Raw genomic sequence first — 18,524 nt, forward strand, 5'->3', positions numbered from 1 at the left:
ACAGGTCATTATTAAAAATGATAACATACATCATATGCTCCAATAAAACTACTCTTAATGCAATAATCACTAACATTTGAAAATAATCTGGGTTGCTAAAAAGAGGTAACATTTAATGTTCTTTATCTCCAGATTGGTAAACTATTAGGCCACAGGCTTATTTTTTCCTTTATTTTGTCTCTAGACTCATTCCAGGCAATATCTCAACAGAAAGAATAGATCTCTCAGGTTGCTGTTTCTATGAAGATAAAATAGTAGGTAGCAGGGGTTGGTTTGTTGTTTGAGTTTCAGTAGTTCTTTATCAAAAAGGCAGCCAACGCTTGCTGGGAAAGCAGATTTCCAGCGCACCTGTAAACTGTATCCCCTCTCAATACTATTTAACTTATCAGCCTGGTGTACCTGTAAAATGAAACTAGAAGGGAAGAAGATGAGGTAGGAGACTAGGGTTCCCCATTCATACTAAATACATGAAGTGTCACTTGCTATATATATGTTCTTTGCTACAACTATGATTTAAATTTACCTGATGGTACCTGAAGAAAACATGGATTTGTGAGCAAAATTTACATTTTTTCACTTCAATTTTTTAAAAAAACCAAAAATACAACATTACAGATATAAAATTAAAGATTCTTTGATGATTGAGATGAGTTCAGTCCCAGGGAGTCATTGTTCTGAATGTCAAGTCTCAGTATTGAACACATTAGCTGAGGAAATATAAGTTATTAATAATGCTATTGGGCTCAATATGTCGTCAGGACTAGCTTACAAGAAACTCCTGGAGTTCCTAAAACAACTTAAGAACACAAACCTCCTTTTACTGGGTTATGGTTATTGTACATCAGAGTACTTTAGAGATGAAATTTAAAGTATTTAACAATTGGTATGGTAAGCCACCCACAAATCAGAATGAATGTTGACCTAGTTTGAACCAACACTGCCTGGAAACAATCAGTATCAGTCTGTATCAGGGGAAACACCAATGAACAAACTTGCTATATTTTAATAAAGCAAATATAATAATTTATAACTCTTCAATTGTAGCAAATCACTAGTTTGCAAATCAATTGTAAAAAGTACATAAAATTCAAATAAGGACAACTCACCACGACAGTTCAACCAAAATATAGAACTGAAATGACACCCGAAATATGGAAAACAAATTTTTCTGCAAGCCCTTTCTTCACTGCACCAAAAACACTGTATTTGGAAAGAAAAAAATAAAAGCAGTGTCCAAGTATAATAACCACAATCCCAGTAAGTTTCTAGTACTAGTTCAATAAGTATTCAGTATATAACAGCCATCATCATCATCATCATTATTTTATTATTATTATTTGTAGTTGATGCTGTTGGTGGTCTGCCGCTTTACCAGATCCACTTTACCAGGCCCATGCACACAAACCTAGCTGCAATGAGTGTTGACTGCCAACGGCTCAAGCTGCCATTCTTCTTGCATTGTCCTCGTGGATAGGGACCATCTTGCCTATGAGGTTACTTCCACCTCTGTCAGGAGTTGACTGGTATATGGGGTTCCAAACAATGGACATCCTTGCCTCAAGGCAGGCACAACTCTGCTATGTAACTTTTTGCCCCAGGGCTGCCCATGGTTCAGGCCAAGTGTAGGCTTTAGCTGAGATCACATCTTTGCTTGGCTCTTGTCCCTTAGTTTCTCTGAGTTCCTTACTCCTTCATAGAATTTTGCTGAACAGCAGTCACTCAAGAAATCACATGTACCTGAATCCCTTTCTCAGGCTCTGTAGTTAGAGAACTAAATCTAAGACATTATTTCACAAAGTAGTAATAATGACTTCAGAAGATAGGGTGTTTTTCGTTGTTGCTGTTTGTTTGTTTTTTCCCCTCTCTCTTTCTAACACTCTTTCCCATTCCCCTTGTCTGCAGCATTCACACTTTCCTCTGGGGATTCCTCTTCTGTTACATGTGGGCCTGGTGGTGCTGTAAACCAGCCTTGCTTTACCCCCTTTCCCCTTTTTGCTCACTGGTGGCCAGATGATCATGTGGAAGTAGGAAAATTGAATTCTAAGTCTCTTGCTGAAGTAAGCAAAAGCAAGGTACAATGGTGGCAACCACCATGGAAGATAAGACTAGAATCTGGAAGAGTAAAAAAAAATGAGGACAGAGTGGTAAAAATGGCTGTCACTTACATAGGGCCTACCATGTGACAGGCACCATTCTGAGCCCTTTATATATATTAACTCATTTCATCCTCATGACAACCCTGTAAGCTAGGTACTGTTATATCCACTTTATAGAGGAGGATAATAAGGCACAGAGCAGTCAAATGACTCACACAAGGTCATATACCTAGTAAACAGGGAAGCTTAGGTTCTAATGTAATCAATTTGGTTCTATGCTGGTAACCAATCCTATAAGACTGATCCCAGACCCCTCCCAATCACTTCTTGCTGTATATCCTGAGACCAGCAGGATATACATTCCATTGTAAAAAGTCACCCCTTAGACACTGCCTGAGAGCAAGAGATATATCACAGGCCAACTTTTGTTTCATGTTAACCAAGATCAAAGGTCAAATGAAGGCAAATTTAAGATTGAAGCCATTTTGGCTAAATGGGTCCTGTCCTCTTAGACTGCTGCTTAAAGACTGGAACTTCAAAGTCAAAGTCTACATTCAAGGATTACAGCCCAGAGACTTCAGGCCCTGCTTATTAGATCTCAGAGTTTTTAGGAATCAAGTTCATGCCATCTAGCAGGGTTTTAAGGGAGATGAACTGCCAGAAAAAACCTGAACCTGTCAGAGAGGAGCTTGTGGTCACTTAGCGCTAAGCTGATTCCCTGGCCCCGATAACCAGGTTCACAGCACATGAGCTCCTAAAGCAGTGCAGTCCCCAGAAGAGACATTCTTCCCTGTGCCTCTCTCTGATAGGAGCTCAGAGAACAACGGAAAAGGGAGCTCCTTCGCAGGTTAAGCCTGGGGCAGCCAGATTGGTGACCAATGACTCACTGCTTGGCCAGGGAAACTCAACAGAACGTCTGCACACCACGTACATCTCTCTGACATTCCAAAGTTATAGCTGGGGGGCAATAACTGACAATGACTCTGGGTAAGTACAATTTTACTTGAGGGTTGGTTGCATTAATTAACAGGAGCATTTTTTTAAATGTAGGGATGGAGAAAACAGAATGTGTACTTCCTGAAAGGTCAAAGGGTGAAACACAGTAGCCTAAGGTAGTTTATTTTTTTACTCTCTGTCTGCCCAGATTGTGTCACCATCCTTCTTCCTCTGGTAACCCACACCCTCTTACCTTTTCGGACCTCTTCCCCACCTTTATGTGGGTCTGCAGCTATCAGTCAGCTGTGCTCCACCACTTTCCTCCTCCTGGAATCACCTGACCCAGGCAATGGCACTCAGAGTAGCCCATCCCTCTGGCCCAGTAACTAGTGCTGGACTGGACATAAGACCCAAATAGGGTCAATCAGAATCTTCTGTGGAATTGTATACAGGCATTGAGAGAGGTCTGCTGGGAGCCTGCCTCTTCCCCAGCTATATGGAAAATGTTCATTTGCCATAGAAGAAAATGAGGTCAATACCCAGAGTGAGGCAGAGCTGGGAGATGAAAAGAGAGAGAGGAAATGGGAATAACATCCTTTAAGACTCAGCTGTACATGATGTCAAGGCCACCCTGGGCTTACCAGTTTTGTGAGTTAATAAATTCTCTTTTTTAATAAAGTAGTTTGAGTTGGGTGTCTGTCAGTTACCTCAAAAAGATTTGACCAATTCCTTTTTTTCTTTTTTTAAGATTTTTTTTTTTATGTGGACCATTTTTAAAGTCCTTATTGAATTTGTTACAATATTGCTTCTGTTTTATGGTTTTTTTGCCTGGAGGCGTGTGGGATCTTAGCTCCCCACCCAAGGATCGAACCTGCACCCCCTGCACTGGAAGGTGAAGTCTTAACCACTGGACCGCCAAGAGAGTCCCTGACTAATTCCTTAACTAAGGCTAAAAAGTCTTCAAAGAGAAGAACTTCAAATTACCCAGAGGAACAGTAGAATATATTCAACATCTCTAAATTAGTAACGCGTAATTTAAGACAAATTACATGAATTTTTTTCTTGTAGCTAAGGAAGATGACCCATATAAATACAAAGCCATGCCAACCTCAGACCCTTAAGAGACTGAGAAGTGAGAAGTCAGCTAACAGACTTTAGCATGGTGGTTAATATCATTACAATGAAAAAATGCAGGGCTTCCCTGGTGGCGCAGTGGTTGAGAATCTGCCTGCCAATGCAGGGGACACGGGTTCGAGCCCTGGTCTGGGAAGATCCCACATGCCGCGGAGCGACTGGGCCCGTGAGCCACAATTACTGAGCCTGCGCGTCTGGAGCCTGTGCTCCGCAACAAGAGAGGCCGCGATAGTGAGAGGCCCGCGCACTGCGATGAGGAATGGCCCCCACTTGCCGCAACTAGAGAAAACCCTCGCACAGAAACGAAGACCCAACACAGCCATAAATAAATAAATAAATAAATAAATAAATAAATAAAAAAGGATAAGCCCAACTTTAAAAAAAAAAAAAAAATGAAAAAATGCAGAAAGGGGGAAGGTACATAGTAATGTTTAATGGTTTGTTAACATCGTATAAACCAAATGGTTTAATACTTATATTGGCCAAAAATATTAAATAAGTGTTATTGTGCAAGGAGGGATTTTAAAGTAGTGGACATAGAGAAGATAAAAAGAGCATTTACTAATTATTTATGGGCAAATGCTAGATATAATGGAAGTTAGGTTACATTGATATATAAAGCATTGTTTTCTAGAGGTTGAAAATTTAACTGGCAGGTACAATATTTCCACTCTATAGAAAAACAAATGTTTCTAAATGGAAGAATATTAGAATTTCAAAAGGAGTGGAACAGATAATAAATGTAATAGGAGTTCATAGCAAAAGTACTCACTTCTAGTTGATTGGATAAGATTTCTTTCAGAGAATAGGAAGAATTTGTCTGAGCTTTGAAGAAAAGGTAAAATCTGTGCAGGAAGGGAGGGCTTTAGACACAGAAGCTATGGTAGAATATAGAACAGGTTTCCACTGTGGCAGGAGTGAAATCCGCCGTCATGAAATTTTGTGGAGTTATTTGGAAAGGTAAACTTTTCTCAGAATGTAATGGGTTTTGAACCAGACTAAAGAGTGTGTTTTTTCTTTTCTTTTTTTTAAATTGAAGTATAATTTTTTTCAAACAAAAAATTATTTTGTTTTTGAAGTATAATTTTCTAGAAGCAAGTACATGTTTGCACTAAATTTTTCCTTTATTTCTAGATTCTCAAGGAGCGGTTTGAAATGCAGAATACTTCTTAATAACCACCATTAGTCATTCCTACTATTAAAAAATTGTGTAAAACAAAGTTTGGCATCTCTTTTAGACTACAACTGTAAACTGTGTGACTTTATAACATTCCCAAGACAATTTCCTCAAATAAAAGTTAACTTACTTTGTTATTTTCTGTGCACAATTGACAATTTTTCCATACAGTACATGCTGCAAAAAAATTAAGTACAAAAATATAAATACAAAGCCTATTTATTGCTCAACTTTATATAAAATGTGTTTCATTAAGTCATTCCTGTTTCATGGCAAATGTATCCATACCCTGAGCATTTTCCTTTATTATTTTCATATGTCTAGACACTTTCTCATTGATACCAGTTAAATCCTAACTCCTTCCTTTCTCCTGTTACTCAGAAAAATATGAAATAGCATCATCCAACTTTGATTAGCCAAGTAAGTTCTAAAAAATAACTTTCCTCTCCTACACTAACTCCCTGGTCCCAACCAGGCATCTAAAGCTACGTACCTGAATCAAATTGGGCTAATCCCACACCACACTCATTGATCCAGGGAGAAGGAATCTGAGCAAGTCAGGCCAATCAGAATCCTCCTTCCACAATTTACAGATTGGAACTTGAGGGTTAGGGGTAGTGCGGAGCCTCTGTCTCCAACTTTTCAAAAATTTAAACAGGATTGTCTTTATGTAGTTATAAAAGTGACACATGTTCAATATAAGAAATAAGTATACATAAAAAAATAAAAATCAGCTGAAATTCCACCATCCAGAGAAACTCTGATGCTTCATCTTACTTTAAATAAATTATTTCCATGATCTAAACTTGGATTTTGCCATCATTCCAAATGACTGCAACCATGAAATCTTAAATACCAATATTCTAGTCTCTGACTAGAATCTTCTTTCCTTCCCTCTCTTGCTTGCCTTTTGACATGACTTAGACCTTCACTTTTCTTGACCTTTCCATTGTTTTCCAAATCTGTTTGCCCCTCATGGCCTCATTCCCTTCTCTTTAGCCTGAACTTCATGTCAGTGAATGACCCAATCTGGGTACATCTCAGAGATTTAGACTGAGTATTTGTACAACTAACCAGCAATCTTTCTTACAGTCTTTCTTGCTGTTACTGAAGAACCAATGAGGGACAGCTGACCTACATGACAATGTGCTACATGAAGCAATAGGTTCTTTTCTTCTTTTACTCTGTTCCTGAAGAAAGAGGAATTAGCTATTTCCACAGCATTCTCAGGACCAGATTCTTCCTATACTCTCTTAAAGACCCAATTTTTTTGTGTATTTGTTTTCTCTCTAGTCACTTCCTTCCTCTTGATTACATTTTCATAATTTCTGCAGCATCATTCTCTCCTAGTTCTCTTGGAACATCTCTGGCCATTCCTTTTAGAGTTTCCTGACTGGTTCCATTCCCTCTATCAATGTCTAAAATGTTGTTATTCCATAAAATTCCATCCTTGTTTCTCTTCTCTTCTTCCATGAGGGATCAGAATTTCAAATACCTAGAGATGCCAGGCATCAACATATATTATACCAGATATCAAAACAAAAACTTTCTTTCTGATCGGCATTGAAAAGAATTAATTAATAATTTTAAAAAAATAGAACAACTGAATCAGACAAGCTGATTCTAAAGTTTATCTGGAATTAAAAATTTTTGATGAACAGCTAAGAGAAAAATTTGGGGGGAAGATAACAAGATTTCATATATTACTATTCTCTATATTACATCCTTACATTTTATTTATTTCCTTAAAAATTTTTGAGAGATATATTTTATATTCTTCTTTCTATCATTGCTTAATCAGGATCTACATTCTCTACCTATATAAGGACCCTAATATGCTTTAACTTTCTTCCTTTCCCTTCCCACACCACTCCCCAGGTAGAAATCATCTGGAATTGTATTTATTATTAAATGGTTATCAATCATTATTAGACTGTTAATGTATTTAAATTGCTATTGACTTGTAATCAATCATTTATAAAAGTTTTACTGGTTTCTTTGCTTACTACTCTTTCTTGAATCCCACATTTCCCCTTAGTTTATATTCATTTTGCTGAATAGTATCCATGAGTACACCTTTCTCAGAAAGGGTCTGTGAGTGACAGAAATCACTCTGATTATATATAACATAGGGAACTTAGTACTGGGAATCAGGTATGCAGGTGATAGAAGAGATTGAGAAATCTACCAGGGGAAAGACAATGAAGACCCACCTCCCCCCAGATATCAGCACACGCTAGGCTAGAGGGCAGAGGAAGGAGGCAGCTACCAGAGTCCAATATAATAAGTATATGTAGAGTCTGCATGACAAATATTCTTGGTGTGTTCACCATTACAGAAATAAACAAATGGGTACTACAGAAATAAAGAGAAAACCTGGAAGCCTTGCCTCATGTTCAAATTACTTAGCCTTCAATTCATTTCCTTGGAGAAATCTGCCTTTTCATCTCATTCTGATATCTTGACTTTGAGATATGTTTCACTGTATCTATTTCTCATTTGGTGGTTCTCTAGCTCAGCACTTGTGGGGAAATTTTCATCTGTTCCTTGAGTTATGTTTTCTTCTAGGACAGATTAGCTGTTTTTCTGCATGGGAGCATATACTCCATTATTTATTCTGTTAGCTATGCAGTGTTTGCACAGGTTCTATATTGTCTATTTTCATCTTACTAATGCTTAGATAGTTCTGTTCAGACCTTCTATTTGTGTTGACACAGTAGAAGTGACATTTTGACCACCTTACCACTGTCCTTGAAATTTTTTTTCTGACAAACTACAGTTTTACTGTATTTTATGCTCTCTTCACTTGGTTGTTCTCAGTATTTGACAAAGGGAGAGAACTCAGGTGAGTCTGTGCCAGACTTTGTTAGAATATCTGGGCTCTACACTCTCTTCTGAGGTTTTATCATTTTCCACTGCCAGGGTTCATTCTAGCTAATTGGAGATATATCCCATTTCCATACAGGGAATATTTCTGTATTGTAGTTCTGCCCCTAAATCCAGTTTGTAGCCCAGGAACTTGTGTTTCCATCAGAGTCAGATCCACTGTTTAGTTTCTCTGTTTTTCTTATTTCTCCTCCAAAACCATTTCTCTGTAGATCTTCAGAACAGGTGAAGAATAGGACACCCACTCAATTTGCATCTCTCTAGATCTGGGAGTACTAATCAAAATTCTTGGAATTTAGTGACTCAGTCATTTCTAAAGGGTGATGGTGGCATTTGCAGTGTTACCATGTTGTGCTATTCTATTTTGATCTAGAATCTTCTATTTCTTTCCTAGCTTGCCACTTGTTTTTTAGGCCATACCCCTTTGTTTTCTGGTTGCTCCCAGTAAGAGAATTTCTCTACATTTTAGTATTTTTTTATGCATTCATTAGGTATTGGAAAAGAAGATTCTTAACCCAAAGTTCCAAGAGCAAACTACAACTTCTTGGGATATTGCTTACTAAGCTCTCAAATGTAAATGAAACATCAGGGTTAAAAGCCCTGGGAATCAAAGCAACCCGCTTAGTAGGAGATCTCACTTGATGTGGGATCATTAACAAAGTCCTGTGGGTTGCCTGTGGGAAAGGTCTATCACTCAGACCACCAGCAGGGATGTAGGTGGAGATCTCAGTGAAAGGTTAGAATCCCTTTCGCAGTTTTGGAAGTGAAAGAATCATAATGTCTAAGAAACCATATCCTTATAAAATAGGAAGGTTGAGTGCAAGTTCAAAGGAGAAATTACCCCAGGCTAGGAAGCAAACACTCAGGGGAGGCCCAGGACTGGCTGAACCAGGCTTTCCCTCCCAAAGGGAAGCTGTTTCCTCAGAAACACTGACTAGGTTCGTCAGCCCTAGAACCAAGCTAGCTAGAAGACCAGACTATGTTATCCATGATTCTTGATTTATTTTTGTTTACTCCCTTTTTGTTCTTCCTCAACATTTTAACAAGGTTTTCTGCAAAATTCTAGTATGACTCCAGTTTGTTAGGGAACAAAGGGAGGGACTTGTTTCTATGTTTGGCCTATGTTTTTAGGCACTTTTCCTGGGAAGAACATGGCAGGGATGGTATGAGAACATTGTTCCTCTTGAAGTATGTATGGGAATGATTGAGAGGTTAAATGAGAGAAAAATGTATGGGAAAGATGAAACCAAAGGAAACAAGCCAGATCTTTTGATTCAGCCTCTCCCCATCCTCCACCCTCTCAAAGGAGAGTCTCATTTCAGTGCAAAGCTAAGAGCTTTGGGTTTGGTTTTAGGAAGGAAGACACTCACAGATTCTATCTTTTTGACTCTGAAAACCAGAAAGCGGTAATTATTCTGTCTTATAGTCTTCATAAAAATGGCAGTCTTGGCTTTACAGGGCATTTTCCAAGTAGTTCAAATCCTGTCCTTATTCTATCTATACAATTCCAGTTTAGGATACCGAAAACCTTATCTCCAGGTTCATGAATTTAACTCAGTACAACTTTTAATGTTTCAGAATTTCTTCAGTTGGGGAGGGGAGCCAAAGGAAGTCTCCAAACCAAGTAATTATTTCTTAAGATAAGACCCAAATTAAGTACTTTATTAACTAAGACCGTACAACACTAAGAAAGACTAGCTATGGCCATTGAGTGGGGTCTGATTAGAACAAAACCCAACACCTTATTCACAGCACAAAGCTTTGCACTATAGGTCCTGCAAAACGCGGGCGTGGGGAACATGCTTTCCACATTTAAAACTGTTTTAATCCACTTTTCACACTTCAGATAAAGCAAATGAATTTGAGTCCAATTTAACTGGATTTCACCAAAAACGTTAAGATCCTTAAAAAATGTCTTCCTGCCAACACCAAAAGGCAACTTTAGAGCTGAAAATCTCAGCCTGCCAGCGTGGCACAACCAGTAGGAAAAACAACGGCGGTGGCACGCCTGGGGCAGCAGCCTCTGGGCTCAGGACGGCTTACCGTCATCCATAGATTTTGGTCTGTGCTTGTTCTCGTGTCTGGAGACTTGGGAAAAACTATTCTCTGAGAAGCTGATAAACAGTTGGACGAGAAAGAGGGAGAAGAATACTGGCAGGAGGATTTGGCTCCACGACTGCGGCCGGCACATGGCTCCTCGGCCCTGGGTTCCTCCGGTTGCCGGCCAGTGGGACCGCGGTGGGCACCAGGTACCGAGCTGGACCCGTGGACCCATTCACGGACTGTGACCTGTCCCAATCCCAGCCCCTTCCGAGCCCTGGACCCCAGCATAATTCGCAGAATTTTAGTACCCCTAATGTTCCGGCCAGAACGCGGAACGTTTGTAATGCAACCCTGGTCTAGTTTGTCCACTGGTCTGGATGGAGGTCTATTTCCCTCCAAAGCCCACAGCTTTTCCCTACTTGGCCGTTGCTTTTGAAGAAGGCCTGGATTCTAATTTCCACCATTCAATAGCTGGAAAGCAGCAGCAGCTTTCTGTGCCACTTTCCTCAGATGTAAGGGAACCTACCATCCACCACGCCCCATGGGAGTTATTGTGCAATTGATAAGTGATGAGGTCCTGAAACTCACAACTCTCTCAATCCTTGATCTTGTCTTTGACTAGTATGTGGCCCTGTGGCATGCTCTAATGTAGCTTCCCAAAGTACGGTGTATTTTAAGTGGTATGCAGATGAGTATCTTTTATTTTCATAGTTATGAATTTATTTTTAATGTGTATGGGGAAAAATATAACTAGTAGTTATAATGATATAGTGGCAACAATATATGCTTTTCTTTTAAAGTAAATCTATGTAAAAATGTCAGGTTTCAGAAATAAAATAGTAGCATAATTTAAAGGGTAAGGCAAAATTGTGAAGGTGGTTCCAGAATGACTGAAATTTGAGCAATACTGCCTCATTGTGGAAGGGGTATGGTAGGGAGGAACAGGGCATAGAGGTTTGTCCTTGTCTGGGATCTATCCTGGTTTGTTTTTTAAGGCTGAATGATGGAGTTGTCCCACGGCACCCTTGACATATTGATCTAGACTGCACCCTGAGGACTATGGATCCAGTACTGACAATAAAGATGGTGAAGGGGAAGATGTACAGAGTGCCAGGCTGCCTTTTCCTTGCCTCTTTGTAATGCAGAGGACAGACAGAGCTATAATATGAAAAGTGCTCTTATAAACTGACAAGAAAAGGACAAAAAGAAAAACAATAGTCATTTCAGAAGAAGAAACATGTTCCTGCTTATCCTTTTGGACACTGTATCAGACTGTCCCTGGAATCAAATTCTTCTATCATCTAAGTCAATAATTCCCCTTTTGCTTAAGCCAGTTTGAGTTACGTTTTCTGTCTCTTTGAGCATTCCTCAACAGCAACATATCAAGACTCCTCATAGGGGGACTTCCCTGGTGGTTAAGAATCCGCCTGCCAACGCAGGGGACACAGGTTCGAGCCCTGGTCCGGGAAGATCCCACATGCCATGGAGCAACTAAGCCCGTGCACCACAACTACTGAGCCTGCGCTCTAGAGCCTGTGAGCCACAACTACCGAAGCCCGTGTGCCACAACTACTGAAGCCTGCACGCCTAGAGCCCGTGCTCCGCAACAAGAGAAGCCACCACAATGAAAAGCCCGCGCACTGCAACGAAGAGTAGCCCCCGCTCGCTACAACCAGAGAAGAGCCTGCATGCAGCAACAAAGACCCAACACAGCCAAAAAAAAAAAAAAAAAACAAAAAGACCCCTCATAGGAAGGAAAAATGGTGATAACAGATTTGTGATAATCGTTCTTAAGAAAAGCCCCTGTTCTCCTTCCTGGCGCTGATGTAAATATCTGCAATGAGGAAAGGGAATATGTAAGTCTACAAATCCCATGTATAAAGCTCGGTCTACCATAACAAAATACTAGACTGGTGGCCTAAACAACAGTTAATTTCTCACATTTCTGGAAGCTGGAAGTCCAAGCTCAAGGTGCCGGCAGGGTTTGTCTCTCCTGAGGCCCCTCTCCTCGGCTTGTACACGGCCACCTTCATACTGTGTCCTCATATGGCCTTTCCTCTACGTGTGCACACACCTGGTGTCTCTTCCTCTTCCCGTAAGGACGCCAGTCCTACTGGATTAGTGCCCCACCCTTACGACCTCATTTAGCCTAAATTACCCCCTCAAAGGCCCTGTCTCCAAATACAGTCACATTAGGATTAGGGCTTCAACACATGAATTCTGGGGGACACATTCAGTCCCTAACAGTCAGGCATAGCACTTTTCCCTCATCACGAGATTCACTCTTTGTCCTTCAGAATTATTCCTGTCAAAAAAATTCATTCCTTGTGCACATGCAAACTTTGTTGTTTTCTCTCTACTTTGCATTTTTTCCAAATCATCATCATTCTTGCCTTTATCAAAAGCAAATGTGTGCCTATTAAAATAGTTTTTTCAGTACTTTCACTGCTTTTGTGTTTATCGGGTGGAGAGTTAATGTTTGTAAAACATTTAAAAAAGAGTAAAAAAAAAAAAACCCAACTCTTTTAGGTTTTGGTCACTAATTTCAACATGTGTTGGTGGGAGACTCCCCACACAACAACGCTCTGGACGACAGCTGGGTGTCCCTCAGTTCAACTAAATTCTGATGCTGTCTACCCAGAGGTAGCATTAGCTTCTACAGGGTAAGGGTTTAGTCCCACAAGACTGCACCCTCACCCCTGACACACTTCAGACACCAGATGAAAGTCCACATTATCACCTGAGTTACTGACCAACCGGCTATAAATTCGAGGTTCCGACAACCTCCTCCTCAGGTTCAATTAATTTGCTAGAGTGGCTCACAGAATGCAGAGGAACACTTTACTTACAAAATCACCAGTTTATTATAAAGGGACACAACTCAGGAGCAGCCAGATGGGAGAGATGCATAGGGCAAGGTATGGGGAAAGGGTGAGGAGCTTCTACGTGCTCTCCAGGAGCGCCACTCCCCCTGCATTTCCCTGTGTTCACCAACTGGGAAGCTCTTCAAACCTAGTCCTTTTTCTTTTTTATGGAGGCTTCGTTACATAGGTGTGCTTGATTAAATCACCGGCCACGGGCAACTGATTCAACCTCCAGCCTCTCTCTTCTCGGGGGGGAGGGGTAGGGGTAGGGGATGACTGGCAATCAGCCCCCATCCTTAGATGGGGGCTCCAAAAGTCACCTCATCAACATAACAAGACACCTTTATCACTGTCCTCACTTAGGAAACTTCAAGGGATTGACTGAAGTACAGTTGATTTCCAATAGTATGTTAGTTTCAGGGATACAGCATAGTGAGTATTTTTATAGATTATATTCCATTAAAACTTATCACAAAATAATGGCTGTAGGAAATTCCAAGGGTTTTAGGAGCTCTGTGCCAGAAAGGGGATGAAGACCAAATATATATTTCTTATTATAAATCACAGTATCACAAGAGCCAACACACTCGAGAACAATGCACAGCCCTAAAGGACTGACATGACTGCTAATGCCATCTGTTGGTGGCAACAGAAATGACATGTTTATAGTCTGGAGAATAGCTTTGCTCAGATCTATCAAAGTGTATACATTGAACATTTGAAGGTAAAAGAACGTCTATATTATCTTTCTTGACCTTCCGTATTTCTTTCTGCCTCAATCAAGGGCCCAGGAAGGCTAATTGAAGGGAATTCAATGAAGGAGTAACAAAAACAAATAAAGGATGGTGGAGCACCCTGGGACATCAAAGGGAAGCTATTACCAGAGAGGCTGAAATCCAGAGAGAACTGAAGAGAGGCTACCTGACAGGAGCTGTGGCCATAAGGTAGAGAAAATACAGTTTGGCTGAGTAGTGAGAATAAATACCCTGACCTCTCTTTTCTCCTACTATCTAGGTTCCCAAAGTCAAAGAGGTAAAGAAACCAAGGTAATGCAAACTGTAGAGGTCAGGGCAGGGCAGAGAAGGGTGGAGAACGGATTTGGAAGGTTGGCTGGTGAATAATCCATACCTTTCCTTCACAAAATAAATAGCCCTCTCCTCTGATATACATTTATACACAAATATGTATTTGTATATAAAATCACCTTGTATTATGGATACTCATTTTATGTGTTTGGCTCCCTATACTAAACCAAGGTTGAGTTCTTACGTGTCTCATTCATGGTGTTAAGTCCTCCATTATAGAAGGAACGCATAAATAAATGAGTGAATACTTATTGTCTGTCCCCATGGCTTAAAATTTTGCTGGGGGAAAAAAGGGCAAACGTACCCTATTTTATGTTATATCTTAATGCCCAGTGAATTCCATCTGGCTCCTAAGTATAATAAAGACATCAATAACACAAACAGGGGTTTCCCTGGTAGTGCGGTGGTTAAGAATCCACCTGCCAATGCAGGGGACACAGGTTCGAGCCCTGGTCCGGGAGGATCCCACATGCCGCGGAGCAACTAAGCCCGTGCACCACAACTACTGAGCCTGTGCTCTAGAGCCCGCGAGCCACAACTACTGAGGCTGTGTGCCACAACTACTGAAGCCCGTGCGCCTAGAGCCTGTGCTCCGCAACAAGAGAAGCCACTGCAATGAGAAGCCCATGCACTGCAACGAAGAGTAGCCCCTGCTCGCCATAACTAGAGAAAGCCCGCATGCAGCAACAAAGACCCAATGCAGCCAAAAATAAATAAATGAATTTATTTTTTTTTTTTGATTTTTGATTTTTGAATTTTATTTATTTTTTTATACAGCAGGTTCTTATTAGTCATCAATTTTATACACATCAGTGTATACATGTCAATCCCAATCTCCCAATTCAGCACACCACCACTCCCAACCCCCCGCCACTTTCCCCGCTTGGTGTCCATACGTTTGTTCTCTACATCTGTGTCTCCATTTCTGCCCTGCAAACTGGTTCATCTGTACCATTTTTCTAGGTTCCACATATATGCATTAATATACTTTATTTGTTTTTCTCTTTCTGACTTACTTCACTCTGTATGACAGTCTGTAGATCCATCCATGTCTCAACAAATGACCCAATTTCTTTCCTTTTTATGGCTGAGTAATATTCCATTGTATACATGTACCACATCTTCTTTATCCATTCGTCTATCGATGGGTATTTAGGTTGCTTCCATGACCTGGCTATTGTAAATAGTGCTGCAATGAACATTGGGGTGCACGAGTCTTTTTGAATTATGGTTTTCTCTGGGTATATGCCCAGTAGTGGGATTGCTGGATCATATGGTAATTCTATTTTTAGTTTTTTAAGGAACCTCCATACTGTTCTCCATAGTGGCTGTATCAACTTACATTCCCACCAACAGTGCAAGAGTGTTCCCTTTTCTCCACACCCTCTCCAGGATACATTCCCACCAACAGTGCAAGAGGGTTCCCTTTTCTCCACACCCTCTCCAGGATTTGTTGCTTGTAGATTTTCTGATGACCCATTCTCTAACTCGTGTGAGGTGATACCTCATTGTAGTTTTGATTTGCATTTCTCTAGTAATTAGTGATGTTGAGCAGCTTTTCATGTGCTTCTTGGCCATCTGTATGTCTTCTTTGGAGAAATGTCTATTTAGGTCTTCTGCCCATTTTTGGATTGGGTTGTTTGTTTTTTTAATATTGAGCTGCATGAGCTGTTTATATATTTTGGAGATTAATCCTTTGTCCATTGATTCGTTTGCAAATATTTTCTCCCATTCTGAGGGTTGTCTTTTCAATTTGTTTATGTTTTCCTTTGCTGTGCAAAAGCTTCTAAGTTTCATTAGGTCCCATTTAAATTTATAAAAATTTGTAAATTTATAAATTTATAAAAAAAAAATCAGTAATGGCTATATACTAGGAATTAAAAAATAAAAACACAAACTGGATAATTTTTCCTGACTGCTGGCTATAAGTATACATGAGAAACAAATTCAAATAGCAGAATCTAAGAGATTTTCCACCAGAATTTGGCTTTTAAAAATTAAATTTGCAATATTTAAAAAAAATAAGACCAGCTCACTTATCTTTGCTTTTGGCTTTGAAAGTCCACACTTTTATTTTTTATTTGTTTAGTTTAATTTTTTATTTTATATTGGAGTATAGTTGATTTACAATATTGTGTTAGTTTCAGGTGTACAGCAAAGTGATTCAGTTATACATATAGCCATTCTTTTTTCATATTCTTTTCCTATGTAGGTTATTAATGGAAGTGAATTGAGTTTATCTCCAATAGAAACACTAAAGTCAAAATTTATAGCATTTGGATGTTGTCTAACAGCTGAACTTTAATAACTAAACAGCCTGTTGAAGGCAAGCAGATGAAAAGTCCCCAGGATACTACAGATTAATTAGTGAGTACTGTTACAGCTGCTGTCTATGCCCCTTTCCCCCAAACACATAGAGAAATTATGTTTTGGTGACCGATGTTCTTTTGTTCAGGCCATTTTACCTGCGGACCACTGAGCTGTAAACGATGTCCGATATGACGTTTAAGACAAACACGCAACTGTACTCATCACTTGCTGCCTAATTACTACAGTTGGCTTAATGACAGGGTTGCCATCAATATTTCAGTAGTACTGCAGTAACAGAGCAGATAGTTCTGCAAATGTCACATTCTTTTTTACGTACCCAACCAGGGGAAAGAAAGCATGGTGGGGATTGATTTCTTGGTACTTTGTTGTTATAGAAAAAAGGAATGTTTATAATCTATTAGACGTTTCTGAGGGCACGTATAACATGAAAAGGGCATTTCAATGGAAAATGTACACTCTGGTTGGTCATTGTCGTTAAGTGCATTGTTCAGCAAATGTTCCGCGATATTGAGTTTCAGGCATCAGTTGAATTGTATTATGGTGAAATTTGTGATTAAGGTAAGCTAACTCAAAATGACAAGCCAAGGGCTTTTAAAACCCACATTTCAACGAAATCTGGCAGCACAAAAACAGCTGCTCTAAGTCTGCTCCTCTAATATTTCAAAGGAAGAATAGCAATGGATTTCTGATACCATATGTGCCAACTGCAGAAATTCTAGAACAGCCTCAGAGACCCTGGGTGAAAGGTCACACTCTGCCTTATACAGATGGCACATTTAATTATTAAAGAGCAATTTTAATCATTTAATCATTTCAAGCCCTGAAATGAAAGGTCTTCTCGGATACCTCGAAGCTTGTTGCAACCTACACTCTGCTGTCAAACTTCTATGGAACCAGTAAGAAGCATATGTGATTTCATATCCTAACTTGATTTACATTCTCATGTGAGTTGAATTTGTTTTGCAGGATCTAAAAGACATTTCTCAGAAAAAAAAAAAAAAACTTAAGGTCATGTCTTTGGCAGAGAATTTACCTACCCCTAGCAGGAAAATTAAATCTAAATCCTTGCTTCAGACTTAAATCAGGCTCAGATTCCTCAGGAGGATGGCTGAATGGCCCCTTCTTTCAGCAGATTGTTTGCAGTTCTGCTGGAAATTTTTGCATCTAGCCTCGAAAAATTTTTCAGAAAAATCTCCTTAGCTTTTGTTCATATTGTTGCATATCTGGTATGCAATGTTCCGTAAATGTTAGGCCCTCCTCTCATCCTCTTATCAAATGTGTGCATGCACAGGTTTGCATGCATACATTGGAATTTAAGGTTATGTGACTTGGCAAGAACCGTGGAATAAAATCAAGGATATCCACCGATCTATAAAGGCAAAATGAAATGCAAATCTTAGAATTAGCATGCCCATTAGATAAAGAAAATGATACTATTACTGAGCCAATAATAATAGCAAATATTTATTGATTATTTATTATGTGTCAGGCACTGTCCTAAGCTCTTTACATGTTAAAACCATAACAGTTTGATGGAAAGGTGTTATAATTATCTCTATTTTACAAATGAGGAAACAGGCAGAGATAGGTTAAGATGTCTATAAGGTCATATGGCTGGTAAATGGTGGAGCCAGGATGCCAAACCAGGCCACTGAAATTTCAAAACCCATGAGTGTGTCAATACTCTCCCGTTAAAGACCACCAGGAACACATCTGTAGTTGAACAAGTTGGGTTTATTTCTTATTACAGAGAGGGAGGATGCACACAGAGTATGGGGAAACATCGGGTATCTCAGAGAGTGTGTGTTTAAAAGGACTTATTAAAGGATTTGGTCTTGGGAAGAGCTTAAGGAAGCAGGATTTTTCTCTGGATTGGATGCTATCAGGAAATGGGGGTAATTCTATGATTGGGTATCTTACTAAATCTTATGTAGAAAGGAGGAGATTAGAGAGCTGTAAGTGGTAAAGCAGC

The 18,524-nt window shown here is 39.7% G+C and overlaps 1 protein-coding gene across 1 annotated transcript in view; it reads right to left on the minus strand.

Moving 5' to 3' along the window:
• PTTG1IP2 (PTTG1IP family member 2) overlaps window positions 1–13,306 on the minus strand; it is a 35,139-nt gene extending 21,833 nt beyond the window's left edge. The window contains exons 1-2 of the mRNA XM_082473908.1: window positions 10,273–13,306; window positions 1,107–1,283 (exon numbers count right to left, since the gene is read on the minus strand). Coding sequence (XP_082330034.1) covers window positions 1,107–1,283; window positions 10,273–10,504 — 409 coding nt within the window. The 5' untranslated portion in view covers window positions 10,505–13,306. The remainder of the gene's footprint in view (window positions 1–1,106; window positions 1,284–10,272) is intronic.
• Between the last annotated feature and the right edge of the window lie 5,218 nt (window positions 13,307–18,524).

The sequence above is a fragment of the Balaenoptera physalus genome (genome assembly GCF_965194825.1).
Source record: "Balaenoptera physalus genome assembly, chromosome: 8".
Classification (NCBI taxonomy): domain Eukaryota; kingdom Metazoa; phylum Chordata; class Mammalia; order Artiodactyla; family Balaenopteridae; genus Balaenoptera; species Balaenoptera physalus.